Source organism: Ochotona princeps, chromosome 32, assembly GCF_030435755.1.
Source record: "Ochotona princeps isolate mOchPri1 chromosome 32, mOchPri1.hap1, whole genome shotgun sequence".
Taxonomy (NCBI): domain Eukaryota; kingdom Metazoa; phylum Chordata; class Mammalia; order Lagomorpha; family Ochotonidae; genus Ochotona; species Ochotona princeps.
Window position 1 is genome coordinate 13,157,393 of NC_080863.1, and position 26,558 is coordinate 13,183,950.

A 26,558-nucleotide genomic window follows, 5' to 3' on the forward strand; every position below is an offset into this window, starting at 1 on the left:
GAAGCACGAAATGGAAAGAATCTGGATTTCTTGGGAATGCCAACATGATCTATCCCTAGCTTCTATAAGATTCTAGATGTTATAAGTTATGCAGTCCGTAAGTTCTAGATTTTATGAGATGAATAAATATGGACATCTTTCACTTTCCTCACCAATGCACTTATTTACAGAAAGCACATAAATGGAATTAAAGACCTAGATGCAGAATCATTCAAGGAGCTACTCCAACTCAACTGGCACCATGATGTAAGACGGTTCATTCATTCAGTCTCCTGACTAAATATAGTATATCAATGGTGGGTTAGACTGGCCAGACAGAATTTCAGCTTAGTCTGAGGTCTAATTTAGACCTGAATCAATTACTCTAATACACTTCTCTGCTTATCAACCCCCACATTATCCTTTTGTTGCGTTTTTGTTAAACATTAAAACTGTGAAACACGGTAATACAATTTTAGTGGCTAAAGCCTTTTCTTGGAAGTCACAAATATCTCATTTAGATTTTTCAAGATCTGTCAATTGAAGGTTCAATTGTGAACTTCACACATAGTTTCAATTAATAGGCATCAAAGCTATTATATAAAAAGTATAGTTTGATTCTTAATAGCTTATTATTTCAATAGTAACATAAGATAATCAACTTGATACACAGTGAATGATAAATTTAGACAGACCAGAGTTAAAACTTATTCCTGTTCAAAATCATTAATTTAGCTTCAAAACAGAATCAAACTCAGACAAAATCAACAAAAACAAAAAGCAAACAAAAAGAAGACCCATCTGAAAGGTATCACAACTAAAAACTTTCAAATTCCCATCTGAGTACTAAATTGGAAAATAAAATGTAAAATCTATGTAAGACTTATAATCTCTGCTCACTTATATTTATATAGCAGTAATATTTAATATATAAACACATATTAGAAATGTGTATGCTGGTGTTCTTTCTATTCATAATAGCTATCGAATAAATGTTTTTCAATTTTATTATCTGCCTGCCTTACTTCATGATTCATCACAACTAAAACTTCTGCAAACTATCACATCAAAATGGCTAGAGGCTTGGGTGCTTACTCTCCCAGCTGCAGGCAGATCTTGACCAACTCTGAGCTTGAAGTTCAAGATTTTTCTCCATCCATGGCCACCATGCTGTGGGCAGAAGTCAAGCAGCTCTGGGCATTCTCAGGATCATGACTCCACCCACCACCACCATGCTGAGGTCAATAAATCTGGGCTGGTGGCATGGGTGCTTTCTCTCCCAGCTGTGTGGCTGCAGCAGGGGGAACTTGAGTTGGGTGGCCTGGGTGTCAATGGTACTGGGCAAAGCCCTCAGGTCACCTGGTGGTGTGCTATGGGGACTTGGAGTCTGGGGAATGGCACAGGTGGGGATGAGTAGGAACCTGATGGTTGATGCCCTTGTAATAAATGACTTCTCAGGGACTTACATGGATAAGGCCACTCAATATGAAAGGCTAGAACATCAATCCACCACCGAGTGTCAGGAAAGGGAACCAAATCTTTCATCCCAAAGACAGAGAATACACTTTTTTTTTTTCATCACTACATAGAACTTTATTCAGAACTAACCATGTTATAGGTCACAAAACATGCCTCAGATTTTTAAAAATCAAAATTATACCATGCATCTTTTCAGACCATCATGGAGTAAAACTGGAGATAAATAGTTCAAAATAACCCAGAAGACATGCAAAGACCTGGAGACTGAATAATATGCTGCTAAATAAGCAATGTGTTACAGAGGAAATCAAAGGGATAATTTTTTTAAATGCTTGAAATGAAGGCATCAACACAATATATCAAATCTCATGGGACACAATCAAGGCAATGTTAAGGGGAAAGTTCATCTCAATCAATGCTGATGCTAAAAAAAAATCAGAAAAGCACCAACTAAAAGAGCTAATCTTACAGTTGAAGGAACTGGAAAAACAACAGCAAAGCAATCCCAAGATTAACAGGAAAAAAAAAAAAAGAAACAACTAAAATAATGGAGGAAATAAACAAAATAGAGACCAAAAGAATAATATATAAGATCAATGAATCAAAGAATTGGTTCCTCAAGGAAATCAACAAGAGATTCCCCACTAGGCCAACTAATCAAAAAAGAAGGGAGAAGATATGCATCAATAGCATTAGAGACGAAAAAGAAAATATAACAGATAGCTCTGACATACAGAGAATTAATAAGGACTATCACAAGCAACTATATGCCAACAAATCAGAAGACCTAGAAGAGATGGACAGATTTCGGACACATACAATCCACCAAAACAGAATCATGAGGCAATTTTTAAGTCTAAAGAGACCTATAACATGGACTGAGATTGAATTGGTAATTAAATCCCTCCAAACCAAGAAAAACCCTGTCCAAGATGGCTTCATTGCAGAATTCGACCAAATCTTTCAAGAACGTACCCCAATCCTCCACAAGCTTTTTTAAACAATAGAAAAGGAAGCAATCCTTCCAAACTCTGTCCATGAAGCCAGTATCACCCTAATACCTTAACACCAAAAGCAGATAGAGACAAAACAGAACTACAAACCAATATCCCTGACGAACACAGATGGAAATATACTCAACAAAACTCTAGCCAAAATGATCCAACATTACATTAGACAGATCATTGATGCAAACCAATGAATCAATAAATGTGGCATATCACATCAACCATATGATCATCTCAATAGATACAGAGAAGGTATTTGATAAAATCCAACAAAACTTCATGCTGAAACCTGTAAGCAAGATAGGCACAGAAGGAACATTCTATAACACAATCAAAGCAATATACAAAAAAAAACCCAATGCCAGTATCATACTAAATGGAGAAAGGCTGGAAGCTTTTCCACTAAGATCTGGAATGAGAAAATGATGTCCACTTTCATAACTGATATTCAGAGCTATTCAGCAGGAAAAACAAATTGAAGGAATTGAAATTAGAGCTAAGTAATTGAAACTATTCCTCTTTGCAGATGACATGATTCTCTGCTGAGAAGAACCAAAAGACTCAATGAAGGGGCTATTTGAACTCCTATGAGACTGTAGCAGGGTAGCAAGGCATAAAATTAATGAACACAAACTGATGGCTGAGACAGAAACTGTAAGTACAGTCCCCTTTAAAATAGCCGAGAGGAATCTTAAATACGATACAAGTAATATAACCAAACATGTGGAAGATCTCTATGATGAAAACTATAAAACATTACCAAACAGAAATAAAAGACATTAAAAGATGGAGACACCATGTTCCTGGATCAGCAGAATCAACATCATCAAAATGTCCATCTTACCAAAAGTAATATATAGATTCAAATTGTTCTCAATCAAAATGCCAACAGCATTCTTGTCAGAAACAGAAAAGATAATACAAAAGCTCATCTGGAAACACAAGAGGCCATGAATAAATAGCCAAAGCTATCCTGAAGAATAAAAATCAAGCTGGAGGAATCACAATTCCAGACCAGAAGACATACTACAGGGCAGTGGCGCACAGTATGGTACTAGTACAGAAACAGAGAAGATTATCAATGGAGTAGAATAGAAACACCAGAAGGGAGCCCATACATCTATAGTCAACTAATTTTCGACAAGAAAACTGAAAACAATCCAGGGAAAAAGTGTGGTCTCTTCAACAAAGCTTTTGGGACAGAGGTAAGAAGCAGGCCCCTCACCTGTCACCTTAAACATAAATCAGCTCTAAATAGATCAAAGACCAAAATCTGCACAGAAACCATCCAACTAATAGAGAACAGAAAGCACTCTCTAAGATATAGCAATTGGGAAAGAGTTCTTTAAAAAGTCATCAAAAATGCAGGCATTCAAAGAGAATAAACCAAGGGGACTACATTAATCTAAAAACTCTCTGTACAGCAAAGTAAAGGGTCAACAAAGTGATGAAGCAACCAAGCGACTGGAAGAAAACCTTTGCACACTACACAACTGAGATGGGACTAACACCCAGCATTCACAGCTTCAGAAATTCAGTGACAGCAAAATAAACAACCCTTTGAAGAAACGGGTGAAAGAAATGAAAATCCATTGGAGGGCGTGTAGACTAGTAAAACCACTATGGAAGTCAGAATGGAGAGTGCTTGTATGTCCCAGGTATCCTACTGCTGGGAACAAACCCAAAGGAAATGAGATTTGCAGAGACAGGGATCTGTAATCCTATATTCCCAGCAGCACAATCTACGATAGCAAAGACATGGAAACAACCCAGATGCCCAACAAGAGGAGTGGATAAAGAAACTGTGATACATCTACTCCCATCGAACACCACTCAGCCATAGAGAAGAATGAAATTCTACCATTTGCAACCAAATGGCCACAACCAGAGACCACTATGCTCAGTGAAATAAATTAATCCTAAAAGGACAAATACTGTATGTTCTGATATAAGACAAATTCCTTCCAAATACAAGAGCAATAGCCTTTTCAATACTGTTTTTGCTGTCTCATGGGTTTTGATATTTTGTTTCGATTTTTTTGCTGTTTTGATTTTCTTGTTTTGCCTTTCTCCAAGAGTTTTTTCTCAGTAAATTCTTCACTGACTCATAGGTTACACAGTAGCATCATTTTTTCAAGAAATGTTTTACTTTCTTTTTTATTTCTTCAGCAACACATTGGTCATTCAGTAGCATGGTATTTAACTTCATGTTGTAAATTTTCTCTTTTTCTCTCTGTTGTTGATTTGGTTTTGTTGCTTTTCATTTAAGGGGATGTATAGTAACTGTGTAATAGAGACTATCATATCTAGATGTGAGGATTCCAGGCAGCAGGCATCTCTACTTCCAAATCAAAGATGGACGCCCAGTGAAACTGTTACATATATCTTGACAATAGGATGCTGGACTCCAATCCATTGACAATACCTACAATGTCAGGATACACTTAAATAGCAGAATGATGGGACTATGAGTGTTTATGAAGAAACATACTATTGTAAAAATATGAGGGAAATCCGTTTCGGGGGAGGGGTTTTGGTGAGGGGGTAACGGAAATCCCAGAGCCTATGGAATTGCAAAATAAGATAATTAAAACATACACACAGATATTTTTTTAGAAGAAAGAGACTAAGACAAAACTAAGTGATGTACTGAGAAAAAAATAACAAGGAAGCTTAGAATGCTCTGAATGTCAGCTAAAAATGTAAGACAGTCAGGCAAAATTTAAGAAACCCTAAGTTATAAAGTTGAAACCAAGCTAATGTTTAAGAGTGGCTTACGTTAATATGTCTCCAAACCAATGAGCTCCCCACATAGGCAGGCTGGCTTCAGAAGGTTAAACACCAACTAGGAAATTATGTTTTATTTTTCATATAAATGTAAGACATTACATATTTTCACCCTGCTGTAGAACTTTTTCCAAAAGTCATCTTGCTTTTTACGCCTATTCTTAGGAACACGAATAACTCCCTAAAATAGAGATCTCATACAATGATCACTGCCTAAACTCCATACCACCACAGACACGAACAAACCAGTTATCTCAGGAACATACACGTTGCATTGCTATTCATACCCTCCTTACCACACTGATTCCTGATTCTTAACCCCAATCAAGAGTATATACCCAACAACAACTGGACCTTTAGTGGCCACTAAAAGTTCTTGAAACAAGTCATGAAACAATTCTTAAACTCCAACCTGTGACTGGGGAGTGAGTCGGGGGCTTTTTCCCTTAGTCCTTTCTGTGCCATGATCCAAGAAAATTCTGAATCCTTATTTTCAGGGCTATTAACTGTTGCCATTTTTTTTTCCACCAACCAGCGCACTGAAAAATTCACATCTGGCAGTTATCAATGTATCCTCTGAAATGTTATGAACTAAAAGCATTTTTTTTTTTTAGGTTAATTCCCCAAACCTCTTCCTACGAGGTTGGACTTTTTGATTTGTTGGTTGCTTTTCTCTATCTTCAGAGAGCCATTATGGCTAAAACGCCTCTTCAATACACTCATATAATGTCTCCATTATTTCAGGCAGGTAACTTACAGGGGCTTTTCTGGACATATAAATGGCTGTTTCCACATTAGCTGTACTCTTTGCATGACAGGAACAAAACCACAGCAGAGGACAGAGTCCAACAGGGATCCCTTCACTTTGAACACATCACATTCTCTGGCTTTCAAAATAGGGGAGTCAACCTCCCTTTCTATCTTATCTTCCCGCTAGAAGGTAAAAGAATCCAATCATCCTATTCGTTCTTAGGACACCTGTTTAACTTACACATTAATTACGAACAAAATCCATTACTGCTCTGTATATTTGTTGGTTTCAAGGTTAGGGCTTCTCTGATATGTTCCCAGGAAGCCACTTGTACAGCGGTTTCATCAGCTCCTCCCTAACTCCTTCAGATTTTCAATATACCTTCTAGGAATCCTTCAGCATGCCAACAGGTATTACTGGTGCTCTTTTACATTTTCAGGAAATATTACACTTTCAGTCTTTCAAAAACAGAGACCCTAAGGGGAAATGAATATGTGTGAATTCAGTGTTTTGTTTTGTTTTGTTTTGTTTTTTAAGAAACACAATTGTAGGCCTTGCTAGGAAATAGAGGTGACAACAATAGGCATTTAGCTTAGCAGTAAAGATGCCCAAGTCCCATATCTTAAGATCTGGGTTCAAATTTCAGGTCCTGATTCTGGCCACCTCCTAACACTGACTATGGGAAGTAGCAAAGACGACTCAAGTAACCGGGTTCCTGTCATCCACATTAATGATCAGTTTTGGCATGAGCCCAGTCCTAGTCACCGCAGGCACATTGGAAGTGAACTTGCAAATTCTCTCTACCTTCAAATAAGTGTAAAAAAAAAAAAAAAAGAAAAAGAAAAATGAAAAGCCAAAACAACTTCATTTTAACAGTAACCAAACAAGAAAAGTGTGCCTTCCTTTATAAATCTGTGCTGTTATAGATAAGGAGACCAGGACAAAAGACAAAGCTTAAGGTAATACGTCACCATATCATCCCCTTCCAGTTTACCACTCAATCTTTTCCCATGCCAAAGCTACAGTCCAAAATTGATGCCCACTAACAAATATCCAACATGGCTACTCACTGCACACTTGCAGAGTGACCTGTGGCCTATTATAAATCACTGTAACAAAATTAACTCAGTTGCTATCACCATTCCCATCATGTACCTGATGCTACAGCACTTAGAAGGGTTTCTAAAATGACCAGAAAATGTGCAGTACCAAATGCCTGGAAATCCCTTAGCTTTCCGGAAAAACATTCTGTGTCTCCAAATCACATGAATGGATGATCCCAAACCTCATAAACTGCACTGCAATCTAAAGTTAGCCCACACTCTGCCTTGAATCTGTACTTTTGCTTTACTGATAAATATTCTAAGACAGACATTTTTTTATTCATTTAGAAAGATGAGAGTCACAGAAAGATTTCTCATCTGTTAGTTTACTTTCCAAATCACCACAACCTCCAAAAGCAGACCACATCAAAGCCAGAAATCCAGAATTCTTTGCAGGCTTCCCATGTGAGTGGAAGTGATGCAAGTACATGACTCCGCCATTGGCTGTCTTCCCAAGCACATTAGCAAAACGCTGGAACAGAAGTGGGGTAGCCAGAGCTCTAAACACTCCAGTATAGAATGTGGGTGCATCGAGAGGTGATCGAACCCAGTATACATAATGAACATTCCATGCTCATCTGTCAACCTTTATTCATGGTTCATCAACAATTCCTGGATTCACCCACCCCACAACATCACTGGCTTTTCTTTTCCAAAGGCTCCCAGTGTTCTAACATATGTCATGGTTCTATTTCTTCCTTACAACTCTTCTGAACAAATATTGTGCATGTCCTGTACCTCTTAACTGGAAGCAGAATTAGACAGTATCCATTTAAGCGAGGTGGTCAGTTAGCCTTCTACCCAACTGGAAACTTTCAGTCATATTTAATTTTGTTTTAATCAATGATGTGTGCCTATATTGAGTCTAGCATTTTGTTTGTTTGTTTGTTTGTTAAGAAGTTATTTAATGCACAGCACTGAGCAAGGACTGAGGCAGCTCAACACCTGGACTCCCTGGATCTTAGAGTGCGAAGTTAAGGGTGAGCAGGATGGGATCAGCTTACATATGGACCACTGACTGGGCCACAGCACGCATGACCTGTCACTGTTTAGTGATGGGGCACCATGTTTTTCCTTGGGAATGGCAAAGTTGGGGTGTGAAAGCAAATTGTCTTTACTCAGATTGATCAGAGCCTCAGAAAACAGGCTGCCATTTAGCTGGTAACCATAGAGGCAGTCCAAAGTCTTCATGAGTCACTCCCTAACTTGCTGAGTTAATGTTTATGGAGGAACTTTAAGCTCAACAACAGACAGTAAGAGCTTGGATTTAGGTTTCTTGTTTGCTTACCGTTAGCTTCTAAAAAGAAGCCATGATTTTATTAACAATATGTCTGGTATCAGCCAAAAGAATGATTCACATATGGGCCAGCATTTTCTAACATTTGGTGCATTCCCAACATTACGAAAAGTAATCAGTCATTTTGCACTTACTATAAAATTTCATAAGAGTCAGGACAATTATAACACATGAAAGACATGCCTTAGAATTTTGATACCAGCATTTATCTGTCCTGAGGTGACAAACCAAAGGAGAAAAAAGTACATCAACAAAGACTTTGGTTACTAACCAGAGAGCCAATGTTTATGCTTGTTCGCATCTAAAAGCAAGACCAAAGAAACAATCTGTATTGTAAGGGCTAAGACATTATCTAATCAGCAAGAAGTGGCACAACAACTTCTCTTAAGAATCAAAAGTCTAGGCTTGAAGTCAGTGTTTCCACTGAACACATCTCCACAGATTCTAGAAAGGAACAGTTACTATAAAGGCCAGCTTCTGCACACAGAGGTTGGAGTTGTCTAAGGTGATTGCATAAACATATGACAGTGAGGGGAAGGTTGCAAATTCCCAACCTAGGCTGAATGTAGCTATCTCTTTATTCCTTCCTCCCCAGACCAGGTAGTTATTGAAAAGTCTGGATGGTACCAGGGAAGATGGTCATAACTTTGATGCGTTGGTAACCAAAAAATATCATAAAGTCTTCTTACCATTTTCAAGGAATGTTCTATTTTCCCTAGAGGCAACAGAGTTAGTAATGATGTTATCTGCACACAAGCATCAAACTTGAAAATGAGTTTATATACACTGAACCACCAAATAGTGTCCAGCCTCTGTCACAACCCATCATGGAAAATCTGAGGCTCCACTCTCTGAATACCGGAGCAATTTATTTCATATAGCTTACATCCTGGGACAGAAGTTCTCAGTCTCTATTTAAACTCTACTTTCCTAAATCTGACTATCTCATAATTCAAGACTTGGAGTAACTGGCCATTTGGTGGACAGGGGTAGAATCGATGCCTCTCTGCAATACTGAATAAAAACCTTGATTATATAAGTTGTTGTGAAGAAAAAGAATTAATGAATGTTAGAATGAAACATCATCCTTGGTACCTGTGACCATACGGCTTTAGATTGCTACCTCAAAATGCAACATTTCATGACATTCTATTTACTCAGGAATCAAGTCACAAGTAAATATGCAAAGTATAATAGGCTGTAAATGTCAGAATTTCATCTTTGCTGTGGCTGTATAACATACTATTCTATATATATTTTTCACTTATCCACTTGTTGGACACTTTGTTGGATCCCACACCTTGACTATTATTAATAGTGATGCAATGACCACGGAAACACAAGCCTCCTTTGATAGACTGACTTCATTTTCTTTGGCAGAAATAAGTGAAACACAGAAAAACAAACACTACATATTCTGTATCTTCAGTAGAACAGTTTTTAAAAATGTATCTAAATTAACAATAAGCGTTACTACTGGCTGGGGAGGGTAGAAGATATGGGGTTAGAATTTTGGTAAGTAGAACTAAAATTAGGTTAGGTAGAATAAATAGGTTCCAGTTAAGAAAAAAAAAAAAAAAACTGAAATCTGGGGCCCGGCAAAGCGGCCTAGTGGCTGGGTCTTTGCCTAGCAAATGCCAAGATCCCAAATGGGCTATGGTTCATGTTCCGGATGCTCCACGTCCCATCCAGCTTCATGCTTGTGGCCTAGGCAATCACTGGATGATGATCCAAGTCTTCAGTTCCTGTGCCCAGGTAGGAGACCTGGAAGAAGCTCCAGGCTCCTGGCTAAAGATCAGCTCAGCTCTGGTTGTTGTGGCCACCTGGGGATTAAGCTAGCAGATGGAGGATCATTCTTTCTGTCTCTCCTTCTCCATAAATCTGCCTCTCAAATTAAAAAAAAAAAACAACAATACCTGTTCAAAATCTTAAGGTCACCTATGCCAAAGAGGGTCCAGCATGGCAGCCTACTGGCTAAAGCCCTTGCCTTGCATGCACCAGGATCGCATATGGGCATCGGTTCTAACCCTGGCAGCCCTGCTTCCCATTCAGCTCTCTGCTTGTGACCTGGGAAAGCAGCCAAGGGCAGCACAAAACCTTAGGACCCTGCACCCACGTGGAGATTAGGAAGAAGCTCCTGGCTCCTGGCTCCTGGCTCCTGGCTTCAGATCAGCCCAACTCTGGCTGTTGCGGCCACCTGAAGGAGTGAACCAGCAGACACAAGATCTTTTTCTCTGTATCTCCTCCTCTCTGAATATCTAACAGTCCAAAAAATATAAATAAATCTTAAAAAAAAACCTTCCAAAGAACTTCATAATTTAAAATTTTAAAAATTTCAGTTAGCCCTGTTAACTATCCAATATATTGAACAAATGACTTAAATTTTTGTATTTCAAATGGTACTGAAACAGAAAGTACAAATGACTTGCCCAAATTCTCCCAGTTAAAAAAGATACCTTCGTTTACTTAACTATACTATCTGTTGCAAGTCCACATCCACAACTTCTCCCACATTCTTTCCTGGGTACTACAATTCGTGCTTTTGGCCCAGTGAGATAGCTCATTTGACTAATCCTGCACCCTGCAAGTGCTGGGATCCAACATGGGGATCTGTTCATGTCCTGGCTGTTCCAATTCCCATCCAGCTCCCTGCTTGGGGCCCGGGGAAGCAGTAGAGAATGGGCCAAAGCCTTGGGACATGAACCCACATGGGAGACCTTTCTCTCTCTCTTTCTCCTTCTCTCAGTGAATCTGCCTTTCCAATACAAATAAGTGAATAGAAAGAAAGGAAAGGAAAAGACAGGAAAGAAGAAGGAAGGAAGGAAGGAAGGAAGGAAGGAAGGAAGGAAGGAAGGAAGGAAGGAAGGAAGGAAGGAAGGAGTGAATTCCTGTTTTCCTCCCGATTCCTGGCTTTAGTACTTCTCTTTCCTGAAACACCTCCAATACTCCCAACTGACACTGAGTTTCTTCCTTTGCTATCGAAGCACCTCACCTCTTTCCCCACCAACAGCAAATGAATTTTCAGCCACAAGATTTGGTTCTGGTTCTGTTTCATAATTTACACTCTGGGTGCCAGCACTGTGGCAAAGAGGGGGTAAGCTACCAACTGTGGTGCCAGCACCCAATCGAGTACCTGAGTCCCAGCTGCTTTTTTCCACTTCCAATCTGGAGCCCTTCTAATGTACCCAGAAAGGCATCCCATGATGGCCCAAAGAGTTGGGCCTCTTCCATGTAACATGCGACAGAGGAAGCTCCTGGCTCCTGGCTTCGGCCTGTACCAGCCCTGGCTACTGTGATCATCTGGGGAGTGAAAAAGGGAAGTGGAAGATTCTTTCTCACTGTTTCTCTCTTTCTCTGTGTAACTCTTTAAATACATCTTCAGAAAAATTTTCATTACAGAAAAACTAAAACAGCAACAATCTGAATGAAATACATAACCACAGAAGCATTTACAAGATTTTTTTTTTTTTTTACAAACTTCACCATAGGAAATGTAAGGGAAATAAATCTGACGGGATCCTATTAAACGTAAATGGCTAAAAAACAGTCATCTTTCTACTGTACTTTTTTTCCTATTGCAGATTTTGGAAAGAGTCACATCTAATAAATATCCATCATGGCACTCTATGGTACTTCACAGGTACATAATTTTTGAAACGTATGCCACAAATATGTCAACATTGGTGCTGGAACCCAGCCTCTGCCTGAAATGCCTATAGCCCAGTTCAAGTGGCAGCAGTTCCACTTCCAGTCCAGCTCCCTCCTGGGACCAGGGAAAGCCATGGAAGATATCTCAGGAGCTTGAGCCCCTGTATCCATGTGGGAGACCCCGAAGAAGCTCCTGGCTACAGACCTCAGCCCAACTCTGGCCACTGCAGCCATGTGGGGGGGTAAACAAATGGAGGGAACATCTTTCTCCGTCTCTCGTCTCTGTGTAACACTACCTTTTTGAAAAACTAAGTAAATCTTTTTTTAAAAAAAGTTTGACTACATTCACCAAGTCCATAACAATGCACATTATTACATGCTAAATATGGAAGAACCAAAAGCTACCTTCAATCTCTCTTCAACCTCATCGCTCGTTTCCTCTCCATCATTCTGGCTAACCTAGATAAGTCTTCACTCCTTTTATACACCCTGGGCATTCCTGGTGGCAGGTCTCAGTCTAAATCATCATCTTGCATGGTGTCTGTCTGCTGAAATCTTACTCATCCTTGTATATTCACGAAAAATGCTTTTTTTTTCTAGGAAGCTTCCCTTACTCCTTACTATTAGAAATGAGTACTCCTTACTCTGAATTACATAGTATTGCTCATTTTCCTCACAGCTCTCGATTGACAACATGTATTTCCTTGTGCATATATCTGCCAAATCTATTTAAATCACGCTAAGATTAGCGCTTATTTTTATGTTCCATTAAACACACTGCAGAAAATCTTACGCACAAAACAGTACTACAAAAAGTTCATGGATAATAGAATTAAAAGTTGCTTAATTCTATGCAACATTTATTTTAAATATGTGCAGAATTCTATGATATGTAATTTTCAAGGACTTTGATATAGGTATTCAAATATTCATACAACTTGCCTTCCATAGAACAGGCACACAGCTGTGATGTAGCTTAAATTTCCAGCTGCATTCGTTTGCCTAACGAACTCCCACCAAAGCATGACAAATCCAAGCACTATAAAATGACCATTTATCACTTCAGGTCATTATAACTTCACATTCTTATCAAAATAGTATCTATGAGCAAAAATATGATTGCAACGCTCTAAAAGTTATAGATACATAAACCACTCCTAACCTCCTTTCTTGCATAATCTGTAGCATGTTCTTACAAACTGATTTTTTTTTCATTTTACAGGATGATTGCTTGAAAAACTGAAGTAACACAAAGTGACTTTTGGTCAAAAAAAATTAAAGAAGATTTCAGAAGGCAACCAGAGGTTAAAATGTTAACACGACCGCATGCAATGATAATAACACAGATTTTGTAATAGACACACAACAGAAGCCTCACCTCAGGAATACTGGATCAACACAAAATCTTGAACACCTGCTACCAGTTAAGCCCTAGGCTAAGTACACACGTAATGTATGGACAATCAACCAACAGCTATCGCAAGAAATATTAAACACACGTACCCTCTCATCAAGCAAGGGCTCGCTGATCTCATTCAAAACTGCAATTCTTCCTAGACCCCAGATTTCTTTATTATTTAGATTCTTAGCCCACCTTCACAGTAGCGTTTTTTCACTCCTGAGTATTTCCGGGGTTTTTATGGGCTATCTTGTTTCTTGGTCCTTAAATCCTCCCCTAGTCTACAAATGACTAGTTTATTCAGTGCCTTTAGGTTCTGAGCTAAAACGAAGTGTCTTAATGAAAACTGTTTTCCTATCCTAGACTGAAATAAACAACCTGATATTCATTCGTTTTACCCCCCGCCCCTTAATAATGTGTGTCCCTTACACACCCAGCTTGTAGGTGTGTAAGCTGCCCTATGAACAGTCTCCACTGGCCTCACTACGGATGATGTGATCCATGCTAATAATGATCGCCAAGCCACAAGGATTACAACCTCAAGGGGATGACAGAATCACCAACAGGGAACAGCATGGGCAAACTGAGAACCTGTATTCTTGCAGGTTAAGGAGTTGATTAGTGCTCGTTAGCCTGCGCCGGAACAGGAACTGGGCTTGTGGCTAAAAACACCTAGACTAATTGGACTCATCTGTATCCAACATCCTGCCAAATGAGGATGTGGGAGGAAGGAGTGTATAAGGAGAGGTGAAGGCGCAATAGAGAGAGAGTTTGGAGAGACTTGTACCATCTCTGGTCTCCTGTCGGTGATTCATCCCCAGACCCTCTCCCTGTCCACGTTACTGGCTCCACTGGCCAGAGCACTGTGTGCAATCTGATACTAAAACTCTATTTGTATTTTGAAAATCTTGTCAAGTTGTTTCCTAACATAAATGTGACCACGGTTAAGATTGAAATCTTGGTAGGGGGAAGCACCACTTTAAAAGTCAAAGCCGAATCATCTCATGCTAAATGATATGGACTGATATGGACTGATATGACCTTTCAGTCAATTCGTATTTTTACGTGCCACATTTTCAGAAATACTGGCAATATGTTGGGTTTACTATGGAAGATGAGATACAAATTCTAATTTGCGGCTGACAGAGGAATAAAAAAAAAAAAAAACAAGGAAGAAAGGAAAAGGAAGAAAGAAAAAACAAAGTAAGTCCATTCAAACAAATCAGACACTGTTTGTGGAAGTTTATGCTGTGACCTAATGAATACACACACTCACCTCCGTCAAGTGAGGATTGGGGTTAAAGCCACAGAGGTTACACACACTGGTCTGACACTCAGTGCACGTGTTAAAATTGGCCTTTTCCGGAACATCCAACAGAAGCTCGGTGGAATTGCAAAGCGGACAGATGCTTTTAGGGAGGCCTTGTGCTGGAGTCTCTGATGCACTTGGCATTGGGGGTGGTTGTGGAGGTTTCCCAGGTCCCACTTGACTGATGTGTTTTGCAGGTTGCTGAGCTGAGGGCTTTGCTGGGCCAGGCTGCTGAGATGGGGACTTCGCTGGGCCAGGCTGCTGAGATGGGCGCTTTGCCTGACCAGCCTGTTGAGGTGGGAGCTTCGCTGGGCTAGGCTGTTGAGCTGGAGATCTCACTGCCCCGGATGGTTTAGCTGGAGACTGCAGGGAAGGTTGCTGAGCTGGAGGTTTTGATGTCCCCACCTGATGAGCTGGGGACTTCCCTGGCCCTGTTTGTTGAGCTGGAAGCTTTCCGAGCCCGGTAGGCTGAGCTGCCGACTTGGGACCAGTCTGCAGAGGCGAAGGCTTCTCTGACCCAGCCTGCTGAGAGACGGGCTTTGCCATCCCAGGAGGCTGGGCTGGAGGCTTCACCGTTCCTGGCTGATGAGCTGGGGACTTGGCTAGCCCTGGCTGTGGAACAGGTGGCTTGGTAGCCACAGTCTGAGGTTTTTCGGGTCCAGGCTGTTGAACAGCAGGCTTTCCAGAACTCGCTTGCTGAATAGGGGGTTTGGAGGAGATTTGCGATACAGGCTTAACAGGTTCTCCCTTTACCGTGTCTGACTGTTTGGTTTGGGGCCTGGTTGCATCTCGCTGGAGTGGTGACTTTGCCTGATGTGGCTGAGAAACCTGAGTAGCCCCCTGGACTGGCTTCCCTGTACTTGGAGGTTGCGATTTCATTCTTTCCACTTGCTGAGACGTCATTTTGGGAGAGGCCTCTTGCTGACCGGGGTCTGTAACAGGTCCTTGCTGCCTAGGAACGGGTTTGGATGACTGCTGTAATGGAGGTTTTGCAATTCCTTCAGGTTTCCCTTGTTCCTTCTGGACTATTTTTTGTCTCTTGGCAGTTTCTTCCTGTGATGTGTCAGAGTCTGATTTCAAATCAAAGGGGTTGAATTTATTTACAACAGAGGAGACAGCACTTAACGGGTTAACCTCGGAGAGAAAACCAGGCATCATGCTGGATTTGCTCTCTTCCTTAACATCAGTCCTGGACTTGGATTCTTTCAAGCTAATGGTGGAAGGGCTCCTTCCAGGCAGTATCTGCTCTGATCTGAAAGTGTCTGTGGTTCTGCTTTTACTGAGACCAGGTTGAATTGGATACCCAGGGTCTGGTGGTTTTCCTGGTTGCCTTGGTGGACGACTGCTATCCAACTCCTCTTTCCTAGAAGAACGAAAGGAAAAAGAAAAGAAGTGAAAATAATGGAAGTTATGGAAAATAAGAACCAGGACGACAATCCTGGCTTATCACGTTAAGTGGCAGCAAGTCCATTACTGGAGTTGTCACTCTTGCTCTTGACCTTAGCAAGGTAGAGACACGAACCAAAAATAAGCAATTGAACCCAGGCACTCAGATGGGGGGATGAGGGTGCCTTCGCCACGAGCCTAAACGCCTTCTCCCTGAACTGAAAATGTTGTTCTTTGCTACTTTCTAGAAACAGGGAACGGTTTTCAGGAAGCATATGAACAAAACAAAACGCAGTCATTGTTACCAGTCATGAAAAATGAAGATGCCTACTTAGAATTCTGGGGTCAGCACAGCAAGTGAAGTTGCGGCCTGTGGTACTGACATCCCAAAAAAGCCCCAGCTCACTGGATCCACTTCCAATGCAGATCCTAGCTAATGTGCCTGGGAATGCATCCACCAAATGGGAGACCCAGAAAAGGCTCCCAATTTCAAACCAGCTCAACGCCAGCCACTGTGGCTATCTAAGGACAGAACCTGCAGATGGAAGATCTCTCTCCCTCCAGCTGTCCTTCCCTGTCTCTCTAACTCCGCCTTTCCGTGAAAGAAATACATCTTTTTTAAAAAACTGTAACAAAACTGATTATCCTTTACAGAAGTTGAATTAAGTGTATGCTGAAGTAAAACCTCAACTAAGCAATGGTGTTTTATAGTGCTGAACATAACATGTGCAAAGGGTTGTACACTTGAGCTTATCCAAAAGGCCAAGAAGCAATGTGCAAAGTGTTTTATCCCTTTTTTAATCCAAATACCAGCAGCATTGAGAAAAGTATTGACTTTAAACAAAGGACAAGTTTGCCCATTTTTTACTTGATTTTGAAAACTGACATTAGTTACCAAGGCTCACTGTGACATTATGGGAATTCTGTTAGCAGAAGTTACATGATTCCTCTTCAAGAATGCTGAGGGGCCCGGCGGCGTGGTCTAGCAGCTAAAGTCCTCGCCTTGAAAGCCCCGGGATCCCATATGGGCGCCGGTTCTAATCCCGGAAGCTCCACTTCCCATCCAGCTCCCTGCCTGTGGCCTGGGAAAGCAGTTGAGGACGGCCCAATGCATTGGGACACTGCACCCGCGTGGGAGACCCGGAAGAGGTTCCAGGTTCCCGGCTTCGGATCGGCGCGCATCGGCCCGTTGCGGCTCACTTGGGGAGTGAAACATCGGACGGAAGATCTTCCTCTCTGTCTCTCCTCTGTATATATCTGGCTGTAATAAAAAATGAATAAATCTTTATAAAAAAAAAAAAAAAAAGAATGCTGAGAAAGCTAGAAATCAATCCAGCTTTACTATGTTCCAAAAGGACAAAAAAAAAAATCAAAAGGTATCCTTACTCAATTTTGTAAAAGAAAAACTTTTTTTCAATACTTGAATCTGTTTGAGAAAAAAGTCCCATTTTATTGCAGAAGAGCAATTTTTTTTTTTTTTACAGCTAACTCTTAAGTCTGCTGAAGAAATTCGTAAAACTTGCTTAAAGCATCCTGAGATATATCCTGGAATCTTAATGGCAAAAAGCGAGCTGCGATCTTAACTTTTTTTTTTGAAAGATTTATTCATTTTATTACAGCCAGATATACACAGAGGAGGAGAGACAGAGAGGAAGATCTTCCATCCGATGATTCACTCCCCAAGTGAGCCGCAACGGGCCGGTGCGCGCCAATCCGATACCGGGAACCTGGAACCTCTTCCGGGTCTGCCACACAGGTGCAGTGTCCCAATGCATTGGGCCGTCCTCAACTGCTTTCCCAGGCCACAAGCAGGGAGCTGGATGGGAAGTGGAGTTGCTGGGGTTAGAACCAGTGACCACCTGGGTACACGGCGCATTAGCCACTGGGACTTTAGCCACTGGGCTACTGTGCTGGGCCCCAGAATCTTCTTAATCTTGCAACATCTTTCATGGAAGGATGGTTTTAGATCCAAAAATATTTATGTAATAATAAATACTTTGTTTAGTAATTTGAGCATGATCATGTAAAACTCTACTTTTTGTATTTTTTAAGTTAACTTTAATATCTGCTTACTAATTTAAGAAATCTTGAAAATTTCTTGTCACATTTCTATATCATTACTGTATTACTAATCTATCAATAGCAATAATTGATGATGTGTCAAATACAAGATAAAGTGATCATTACGTATTTTTTTTTTCATTTGAGTGAAATACCAGTAATTTTCAAAAGTTAAGATCGCAGGGCCCGGCGGCGTGGCCTAGCGGCTAAAGTCCTCGCCTTGAATGCGCCCGGGATCCCATATGGGTGCCGGTTCTAATCCCGGAAGCTCCACTTCCCATCCAGCTCCTAGCCTGTGGCCTGGGAAAGCAGTGGAGGACGGCCCAAAGCCTTGGGACCCTGTACCCACTTGGGAGACCGAAAAGAGGCTCTGGACTCCTGGCTTCAGATCAGCACAGCTCTGGCCACTGCGGCTCACTTGGGGAGTGAATCATCGGACGGAAGATCTTCCTCTCTGTCTCTCCTCCTCTCTGTGTATCTGACTTTCCCATAAAAATAAATAAATCTTTAAAAAGAAAAGCAACACAAATATTCTGCATTAGAATTATGCAGCAAATCAATAAATACTTTGATTTGTGATTTCAGAAGAAACAGTGATTTAGTAGCAAATAAAATGGTAGAATCATAAGCAAGTTCTACAGTTTCTGATTCAGTTTTTCAAATGTCACCTGCTAATGGACCAGGCTACCAACTTTTAATTTCCTATTATTCAACCATTAATATGAATTAAGTTTTTTTTAACACTTCCTTAATGGTGTAAAAATCTGTGCACAGATGGATATAAGACATGAGAAAATGCTTTCCTTAGGTAGGGAACTCAAATTATTACTCAAGTTCATTTTCAACAGTCCCATTTTTGTTTTAAAAAATATAGGTATGTGTTTCCATTTGGGGAAATTCATTTTAGCATGTTTCTCTATAGGCCTTGCTACGTGCCCCCTTCCATACAAAGAACCAAAGTAAAAACCAAGAAACACTGTCTTTGCAGAGTAGTACTTGGTCAAGTCTTCACCATCTTCCATAAATGCCCTTAGAGTTCATTCATATAATTTAACTCCCCCTTTTAAGGAACTGCATCCTAAATGTGACTATGCTACAAGTAAGTATTTACACATTTGGTTGAATCAGCTAGAATCCTTTCTTTAAATGAAATACGAAAATCCGTCGTCTTAATTTCAGCCAACTGTTCTCTCCCCAAAATACTCTTCAACGTATTCTGGCAGGTTATTTTGTCGCGTTGCTATACTTCACAATGATAAACACTAATACATCATGAATAGCAAATATTTGTAGCAATAATTAAACCAGTACTAAGAGCAATCTAGTTGCACCCATAATTATAACTGCACATGCTTGTGAACAAATACCAGTTTTACTATGTATATTACAGAATACCCTGATAGAAAACATTGACATATTCCCAAGGACTGCCCCACAGTTTTATTTGCTATTTTGGGTGCATCAAAGCAAAGCACAATGTCTATAAGTGGGAAATAGAAAGAATATCATTTAGAGAAGATATTTGGCTTAATAAAAAGCAAAAATGTGAGAGTGCCAAGAATGAGCTTATGGTGATTTTGGGGATCTGGTACATTAGTTATTTTGTTAAAGGTGACCAAAGCATCACCTGTGCCTTTTTTATAAAAGACTGTGAGTTACTTCTATGAACGACATATTTTACTAATCTTTCACCGTTAGAACCAAGCTTCTAGTAGAAGCGAATGAATGTTTGATGAATGTATGAATAAATGGATGACTACCAAGCAGCAGATGAATGAATGAACACACACGGTTTTAGTTGTAACTCTAGATTAATGGCTTTTGAATTTTTTACATTTCAAAGTTTCCTGCAGATTTCTCAGTCATAAATGGACACATTCCATAGCAGAATCTCCAACGTGGGGTTGGAGTGAGGGGTGGGGAGAGAGAAGTTGTGAAGGTATTTCTCCGGTAGGAAAGAAAAAAAAAAAAAAGGAATTCTAAAGGAAATAAGATGTCACATTCCTTCTGTGAATGATAAAAGTTCAGTAAAGTCCTTCTCATCGGACAGATGCGCAGCCATAAATAAAACGAGAAATACCAAAAATTGCCATTCCTTGGTTCTACAAGGAATCAAAAAATCCAAGGGATACTGTATTTATAACTCTACTAACTTGGAACTGCTCAGCATTACTTATCTGCTTCTTCACTATTGTTGATTCTCACATTGCAATTTGTTTCAGAAATTAAAAGTTATCCAGATTGAATGAGGTGAATAGTTAGGAATGTAACAAGAGTGATAATTAAAACACACACACACACACACACCAGGCAATGGCACTCAACAATGCTGAGTCACAGAAAATGTGATAATACTAGAAACACAAGCAAACAGAAATCTATCCATTTTCATACTGTCAGACACACTGGTGCCTAGAGAGGCCAAACAGTTAAATCAAGGTCACAGAACTAGTTGGTCACAGATATTTGACATGCTGATAATGTCAAGGACCAAGATTTCCCCTGAATTAGGGTGACATCTCAATATGCAAGAAAAACTAAATACATCAAAATAATTCATAACAATGTAAGATTTAGCTTCCAATCTGTAAGTAGCCAACAATGATAATACCACTTGAAACTGATACTAATTTAACCACAATCTGTATTTGTAGGGTTTCTTTAAGTTAGAAAATGTTAAGTCCCTACACAGTTTGAAGTGGTTTTCAAACTATTCTCTTAGGTGAGGCAGGTAAAAGCAGCTTTTATTTTGTTTTGGTGGGTTTTTTTGTGAGAGGCAAAGAACCTAGGACATTTTGAGAAACATCATTTGCTGAGTCAAGTTAAAAACCAATTAAGTTAAAAAAAATCTAAGACTTGGGTCTCCTAACTTATTCCTCCAAACAAAGCACCAAATCCTACTGTGTCCAATTCACATCATTCACGCAGTGGAAATTTTGATGTTTTGTATATATACATAAATTAAAGTGATCCTATAAATCCAAGCAGTGCTTTGATTATCCAATACGATGATATCAACTTTACAGAAGTTACATACTTTCTTCTGGAACTCTTTCGGCAAAATGCAATCATGCTGTGAAAGAATTTCTTTGAAAAAAAAAGTCCATTGGAGTCCTTGGAGGAAGCCCTCATCAAGAACTCCTTGGGCCACAAATCAACTTTTCATAAGAATCCCAGCCTAATGATCAATAGACCTTTTACCAGCATACTATCTGACATAAGTACTGCCCCACGGCAGTAGCGTCACAGACGGAAGCCACGCAGTGGCATCACAAACCCAAGCCATGCTTGCAGCCATCCTGCGAGCAGCTTAGTTAAGAATCCAGAAATCAAACATCACATTCCCCTTGGTGTTTGCAACCGGCATGCCAGACCTGTCGCTCTGTGCCTCTTAGGAAAAAAAAAAAGTATTTTAGAAGATCTGGCGTATCTTTTAAAAAGTATTCAATTATGTTGTTATCCCACAAAAATCTAGCAACTCCACATTTCAACATTGAATCAAAGTGTGACTTTTCTGAATCAAAGTTTCACGAGATAAACAAAAACATAAACTGTACTAGTGAAGGCAATGGATAAGAAAGATTTAGTACTGATAATAAAACCAATATTTATATGACTTAAATATTGAGCATATTTAATATAAAGGGCTGGTTTCTACAGTCTTCAGTGCCTTGCCATGTGAATAGGGTTTTGATCTATTAAAATTTAAGTCCCCAAGAGTTTATGGCAAGATATATTCCTCTACCTATAAAATACATTCATTTCCATATTATTGGACAAAACGATAGTTACTTAGAATGATGGTGACCAGGTGAAAATGATTTCCCTGTATGAAATTGAGAGTAAGAATCCACAAGGATATGACTCCATCTTTCGGGTGTTCTCTATTCCAAAAAGAAAACTGCATTTTTAACCATGCTCCCCTTACAGCAGGAACGATTTCTCGGACAGAACTGCTCTCTGCTGGTGGGTGCAAAGTTACAGGGTTTGTTTACAACCGCAAGGGCAGGGCCCCTGACTGATTATCCCTTCTTAGTACTCTGATTAGAAAACCACTGATTTGTGGGGCTCAAAGGGAAACACACCCTTGGAGGCAGAATGAATAGATTGGTATTGCAGACTGCTACTCAACTGCGGTGCAAGTTACCACCTTTATATCTTTTTTTTTCTTTTCATTTTTAAAGCTGGAAATTGAACATTCATGGCAATCACAAATTCTCCTATTTCCCACAAAAAAAAAGTCTTTTGAAGAAAAAAAAAAAGAGGGGGTTTAGAGCCCTCAATCAGGTGCTACCTCAGAATCCATGCAGCTGCACCTGCTCTGCTGTGACCAAACCATCTGTTTAACGCCAGAGAGCATCCTAGGGTCCCTCATCGAATCAGAAAGGCATACTCCTGCGCCTTCCACCTAACAGCGTCTGCTCTCCTCTGGGAACGGGGTGGGAAAGCAGAAGGAGCACCTTGGTGGGGGATGAAAGATACTGTTACAGAAATAACGGAGGAGGACGCCTGAACACAGGTAAACTCCCTGGCCACCCACCTCCCAACATTAGTCCCTGTGGCACTAATGGAAGACTTCCAGGTTAGTAAAACGCTGGAGGGCGTCTCTCCCTGCCACACTCCAGGGAACCGGTTCCAAAAGGTCAAAATCACAACCTAAAAAAAAAATCACAGTTTTGAGAATGACAGCCCTCAGCCAGAAACCTTACAACCAGTTGTTCTTGTTATCCTCAGGATGCCCACCCACAGGCGCGTGAGGTCCTTTGCCCACCCCAGTTCGGGAGAACACAACGCACGGAGGTGCTATGTATGTGCGGGCCGAGCCGGCACCAACGCGCACGGGTAGGCGAACATACATGACCAGACATATACAGCATGCTGTGTGCGTGCCTGTGCATGGTGGGCGACTCCGCAGCAGCAGCGGCCGGGGGGCCGCCTCCCTTGGGCAGCCCCTGCGCCCTTGACAGGACGGCGGCGATCTGTCTCCTCTCCTCTTGGCTCAGCCGGCTCAGGTCCGCCTCCATGCCGACAGGGAGTGCGGCGTGCGCGGGGCTCCCCACCCCGCCAGCGCCGCCCGCCGCCACCGCCGCCAGCCCTTCGGGGAGCCCTTCCCCTTCCAAGCTCGCCTCGTTGCCCATGGCTCAGGAAGACGCTCCTCGCGCCGCCACCTCCGGGTCGGGAAGCTGCGAGCCCCCGGGTCCGCCGCGGGGCGTGCCGGCGACACGGGGCAGGGCGCCGCCGGCCCGCGACACCGGGCGGAATCAGGCTCGCTCGCAGATGACGCCTGTCGCCGGTGCCTCCTCCATGTTGGGCAGCGCCAGGCAACCTTTGCAGAGGGCACCCCCCGCACGCCGCCTCAGCAACCCAGGCCGGGCAGAAGCAGATCTGAGCGGTGACAGCCGGGCGCCGTCGGCGCCGCCCATCGCGTCCCGCCTCCCCGCCCGCGCCCTCGCCATGCGCATGTGCTCCCCGGAACAGGTGATGCCCGCGCCCGCGCGCACCGCGCTCTGCGTCCGCTGCATCCGTGCGCGCCCTCAGCGCCCGTTTAAAGGAGCCGGGAGAGACAGCCGCGGAAATGTGGGGCGAAACGGCCGATGTTTCTCTCAGGCATATTTCCGGATGCCTCAAACTGGGTTTTGGCGGATCGGATCCTGGGGAACGGGGAGGGAGGGGCGGAGGGGAGTGGTGCCCCGTTCTGCCAAGGCTCACGGGATTTGTAGTCTCTCACTCTTACCCCCTTAAGCCCACCTCCCGCTGCCCCTCCCCTTCTGGGAGCTCCGGAGGGGGTTCCTGTTTTACCTGACCGTTTGTGAAGAGCTCCAGCAAATGCAAGCTATTTTCTGGTTCCTTCTCTCACACTACCTCCCTCCAATTCTGCCTTTCAAATCAGCAAAATTTTTTTTGACTTTTTTTATTAATTATTATGTATTATGTGACAGTTTCATAGGCTCTAAAAGCAAAAATGCCACCCAGCTGGGTCACGCAAGTAATACAGCTAAATCATTTTCCAGACACCCTTTTCCCTAAGACACTCACTATTGCTGTTAGTAAAGGTGGCAGCTCCAGATCTGCCTCCCCAATTTTGCTACCTGTCTTTTCTGATAATGATGGGCTTACTGCCAGCACTGTTAATGCTTAAATCTAAGATCTGGAAACAAAACAAACAAAAAAGATCAAAGGAATAAGTTGTAAAGAACGTGATTTTTCTAGTTGTTGCAAGAGTTATCACATAGTTGGATAGTAGCTCCACTTGTTTGAAAACTAAGAAGTGGCATGATGAAAATAATTTGTAGCATTGCTGTTAAACAACAAATGAGGAGTCACAAAATCTGGTTGTCATTTGAGTTCCTATTGAAGCTTCAATGGAAAACGGAGGTGTAACTCCCAACAACATCGCCTCGTTCGAAGCAGCGTATCTTGTCTCATGACTTGTAGCTGCTCCATGGTGCAGGCTACACTTGCCCATCAGTAACACCATCAGATGAATATGAAGAAAATGCAGATGAGGCACAGATAATTATAATCGAATGTTGTGAGGAAAAAAATATACTTCATGCATTCACATCCACTCACCAAAAACTGAAAAAAAAAATCGATGAGTACGCTCTCAAGCTCCAGCTTCAAAATAGCAAGTTGAGAACTGTAGTGGTCAGCGCACATGTCTCCCATCTTAGCAATAAAGAAGACCGAAGTAATCAGAAGGAAGAAAAGTGCTGGTCAACATGCCAAGGAATGTTGACAGGGTGAGCCAAGGTAACTCGTCAGATGAGAGCCACTGCGTGAACCTGCCTGTCTTACCCTCTCCCCTTCTCGCTTGCAGGAATGAACATCACTTAAAAACAGGACGATGGGATATATGGCGGAAAGAGGGAATGGACTGTGAGACAGGAAATTTGATGATGATGCCGCTGAAAAATATTTTCGCTGTTCATATTTTAAACTGTTTTGCCTTTGGGGGACTTTCAATTCTCAGTTTTTCAGGAGTGGAAGGTACAGAGAAAGTCAAATGCTGCAGATAATCTTATGGAACTTTTTTTTTTTTTGCCTATCTTGAAAAATATAATCATTACTATCATGCAAATGGCTAATGAAGCTGTATCAGATATCTTTGTGGATCCTTGCGCATTATGGCATCACTGTATTGATCGTCACATTTAATTGGATTCATGGGCTTACGGATGGGATTTAATTCATGCAAGCTTATGGTTGAATATCTGAAACCTGCTGGTGTTATCATGCATTTATGTCTCGACCTTTTCCTTTTGTTTCATTCATGCCACACTTTCCCAGGTAGTTTCTGTTTTAGTAAGCAATAGCCAGTGGAAATGTGATGATTAACACGTAAGTGTGACTGGATAATGATTCCCCGGAATGGGTGGTCTAGCCTAACCGTATCCTCACAGAAACCATGCAACACAGGATAAGACCAAGAGACATCTATGTGTCTGTGATAAATTCCAATGCATGAATCAATGAAGAATTGAGTAGAAAATTACGCATGAAATGCTGTCAAATACAGAAAGATATAGTCTGCTTAAAATAGTTATGCTTAATATTATAATGGCATAATTTAATTCAACCTGTTTGAAATAATGACCGAAGTATATTTGGCAAGTAATAAACACTGCATCATTTTAAAAATTTCTATTCTGACCCTATTAAGGTCATTGTCATAATAATGCTTCTAAGTCAATTATAAAATAGAACCTTTAAGAGCCTAAATTTCAGAATATAAAAGCAGTCAGGATTTCTAGGAAATAATTTAGTAATAATTGTCAGGGGTATGGAAAAGATAATCTCTGGTATACTTTGGCAAATCAGTCCTAAGGAAATCATTTGAGCTGCAAAAATGTGTGAAAATGATATATACTACCTCATTTATAACAATAAGTTAAAACAATCTTTACAGTCATAAAAGGATGGAGAAGTAAAAGATGACAAAATTAGGTGTTGGCATTTCATGAAAGCCTTGCTTTAAAATAATAATTTTTTTAAAAGATTATTTATTTCCTTGGAAAGTCAGATTTACAGAGAAAAGGAGAGACAGAAAGATTTCTTGTCCACTGGTTCACTCCCCAAGTGGCTACAACTGAGCCAATCTGAAACCAGGAGCCAGGAAACTCCTCCGAGTCTCCCACGTGGGTGCAGGATCCCAAGCCTTTGAGCCATTTTCTTCTGCTTTCTTAGGTCACAAGCAGGGAGCTGGGTGGGGAGTGGAGCATCTGGGACATGAACCAACACCTACGTAGAATCCCAGCTTTGGAAAATTTGGTGCAAGGTGAGGATTTAGCTATTGAGCCATATCATCTGGACCTAAAAGAATAATTTTTAAAGATTCTGTTATGAAAAATT

At 41.1% G+C, this 26,558-nt stretch overlaps 1 protein-coding gene across 1 annotated transcript in view; it reads right to left on the reverse strand.

Annotated features, from left to right (window-relative positions):
* PCLO (piccolo presynaptic cytomatrix protein) overlaps positions 1-23,382 on the reverse strand; it is a 371,035-nt gene extending 347,653 nt beyond the window's left edge. The window contains exons 1-2 of the mRNA XM_058657508.1: positions 23,097-23,382; positions 14,727-16,122 (exon numbers count right to left, since the gene is read on the reverse strand). Coding sequence (XP_058513491.1) covers positions 14,727-16,122; positions 23,097-23,344 — 1,644 coding nt within the window. The 5' untranslated portion in view covers positions 23,345-23,382. The remainder of the gene's footprint in view (positions 1-14,726; positions 16,123-23,096) is intronic.
* Positions 23,383-26,558: the final 3,176 nt, after the last annotated feature.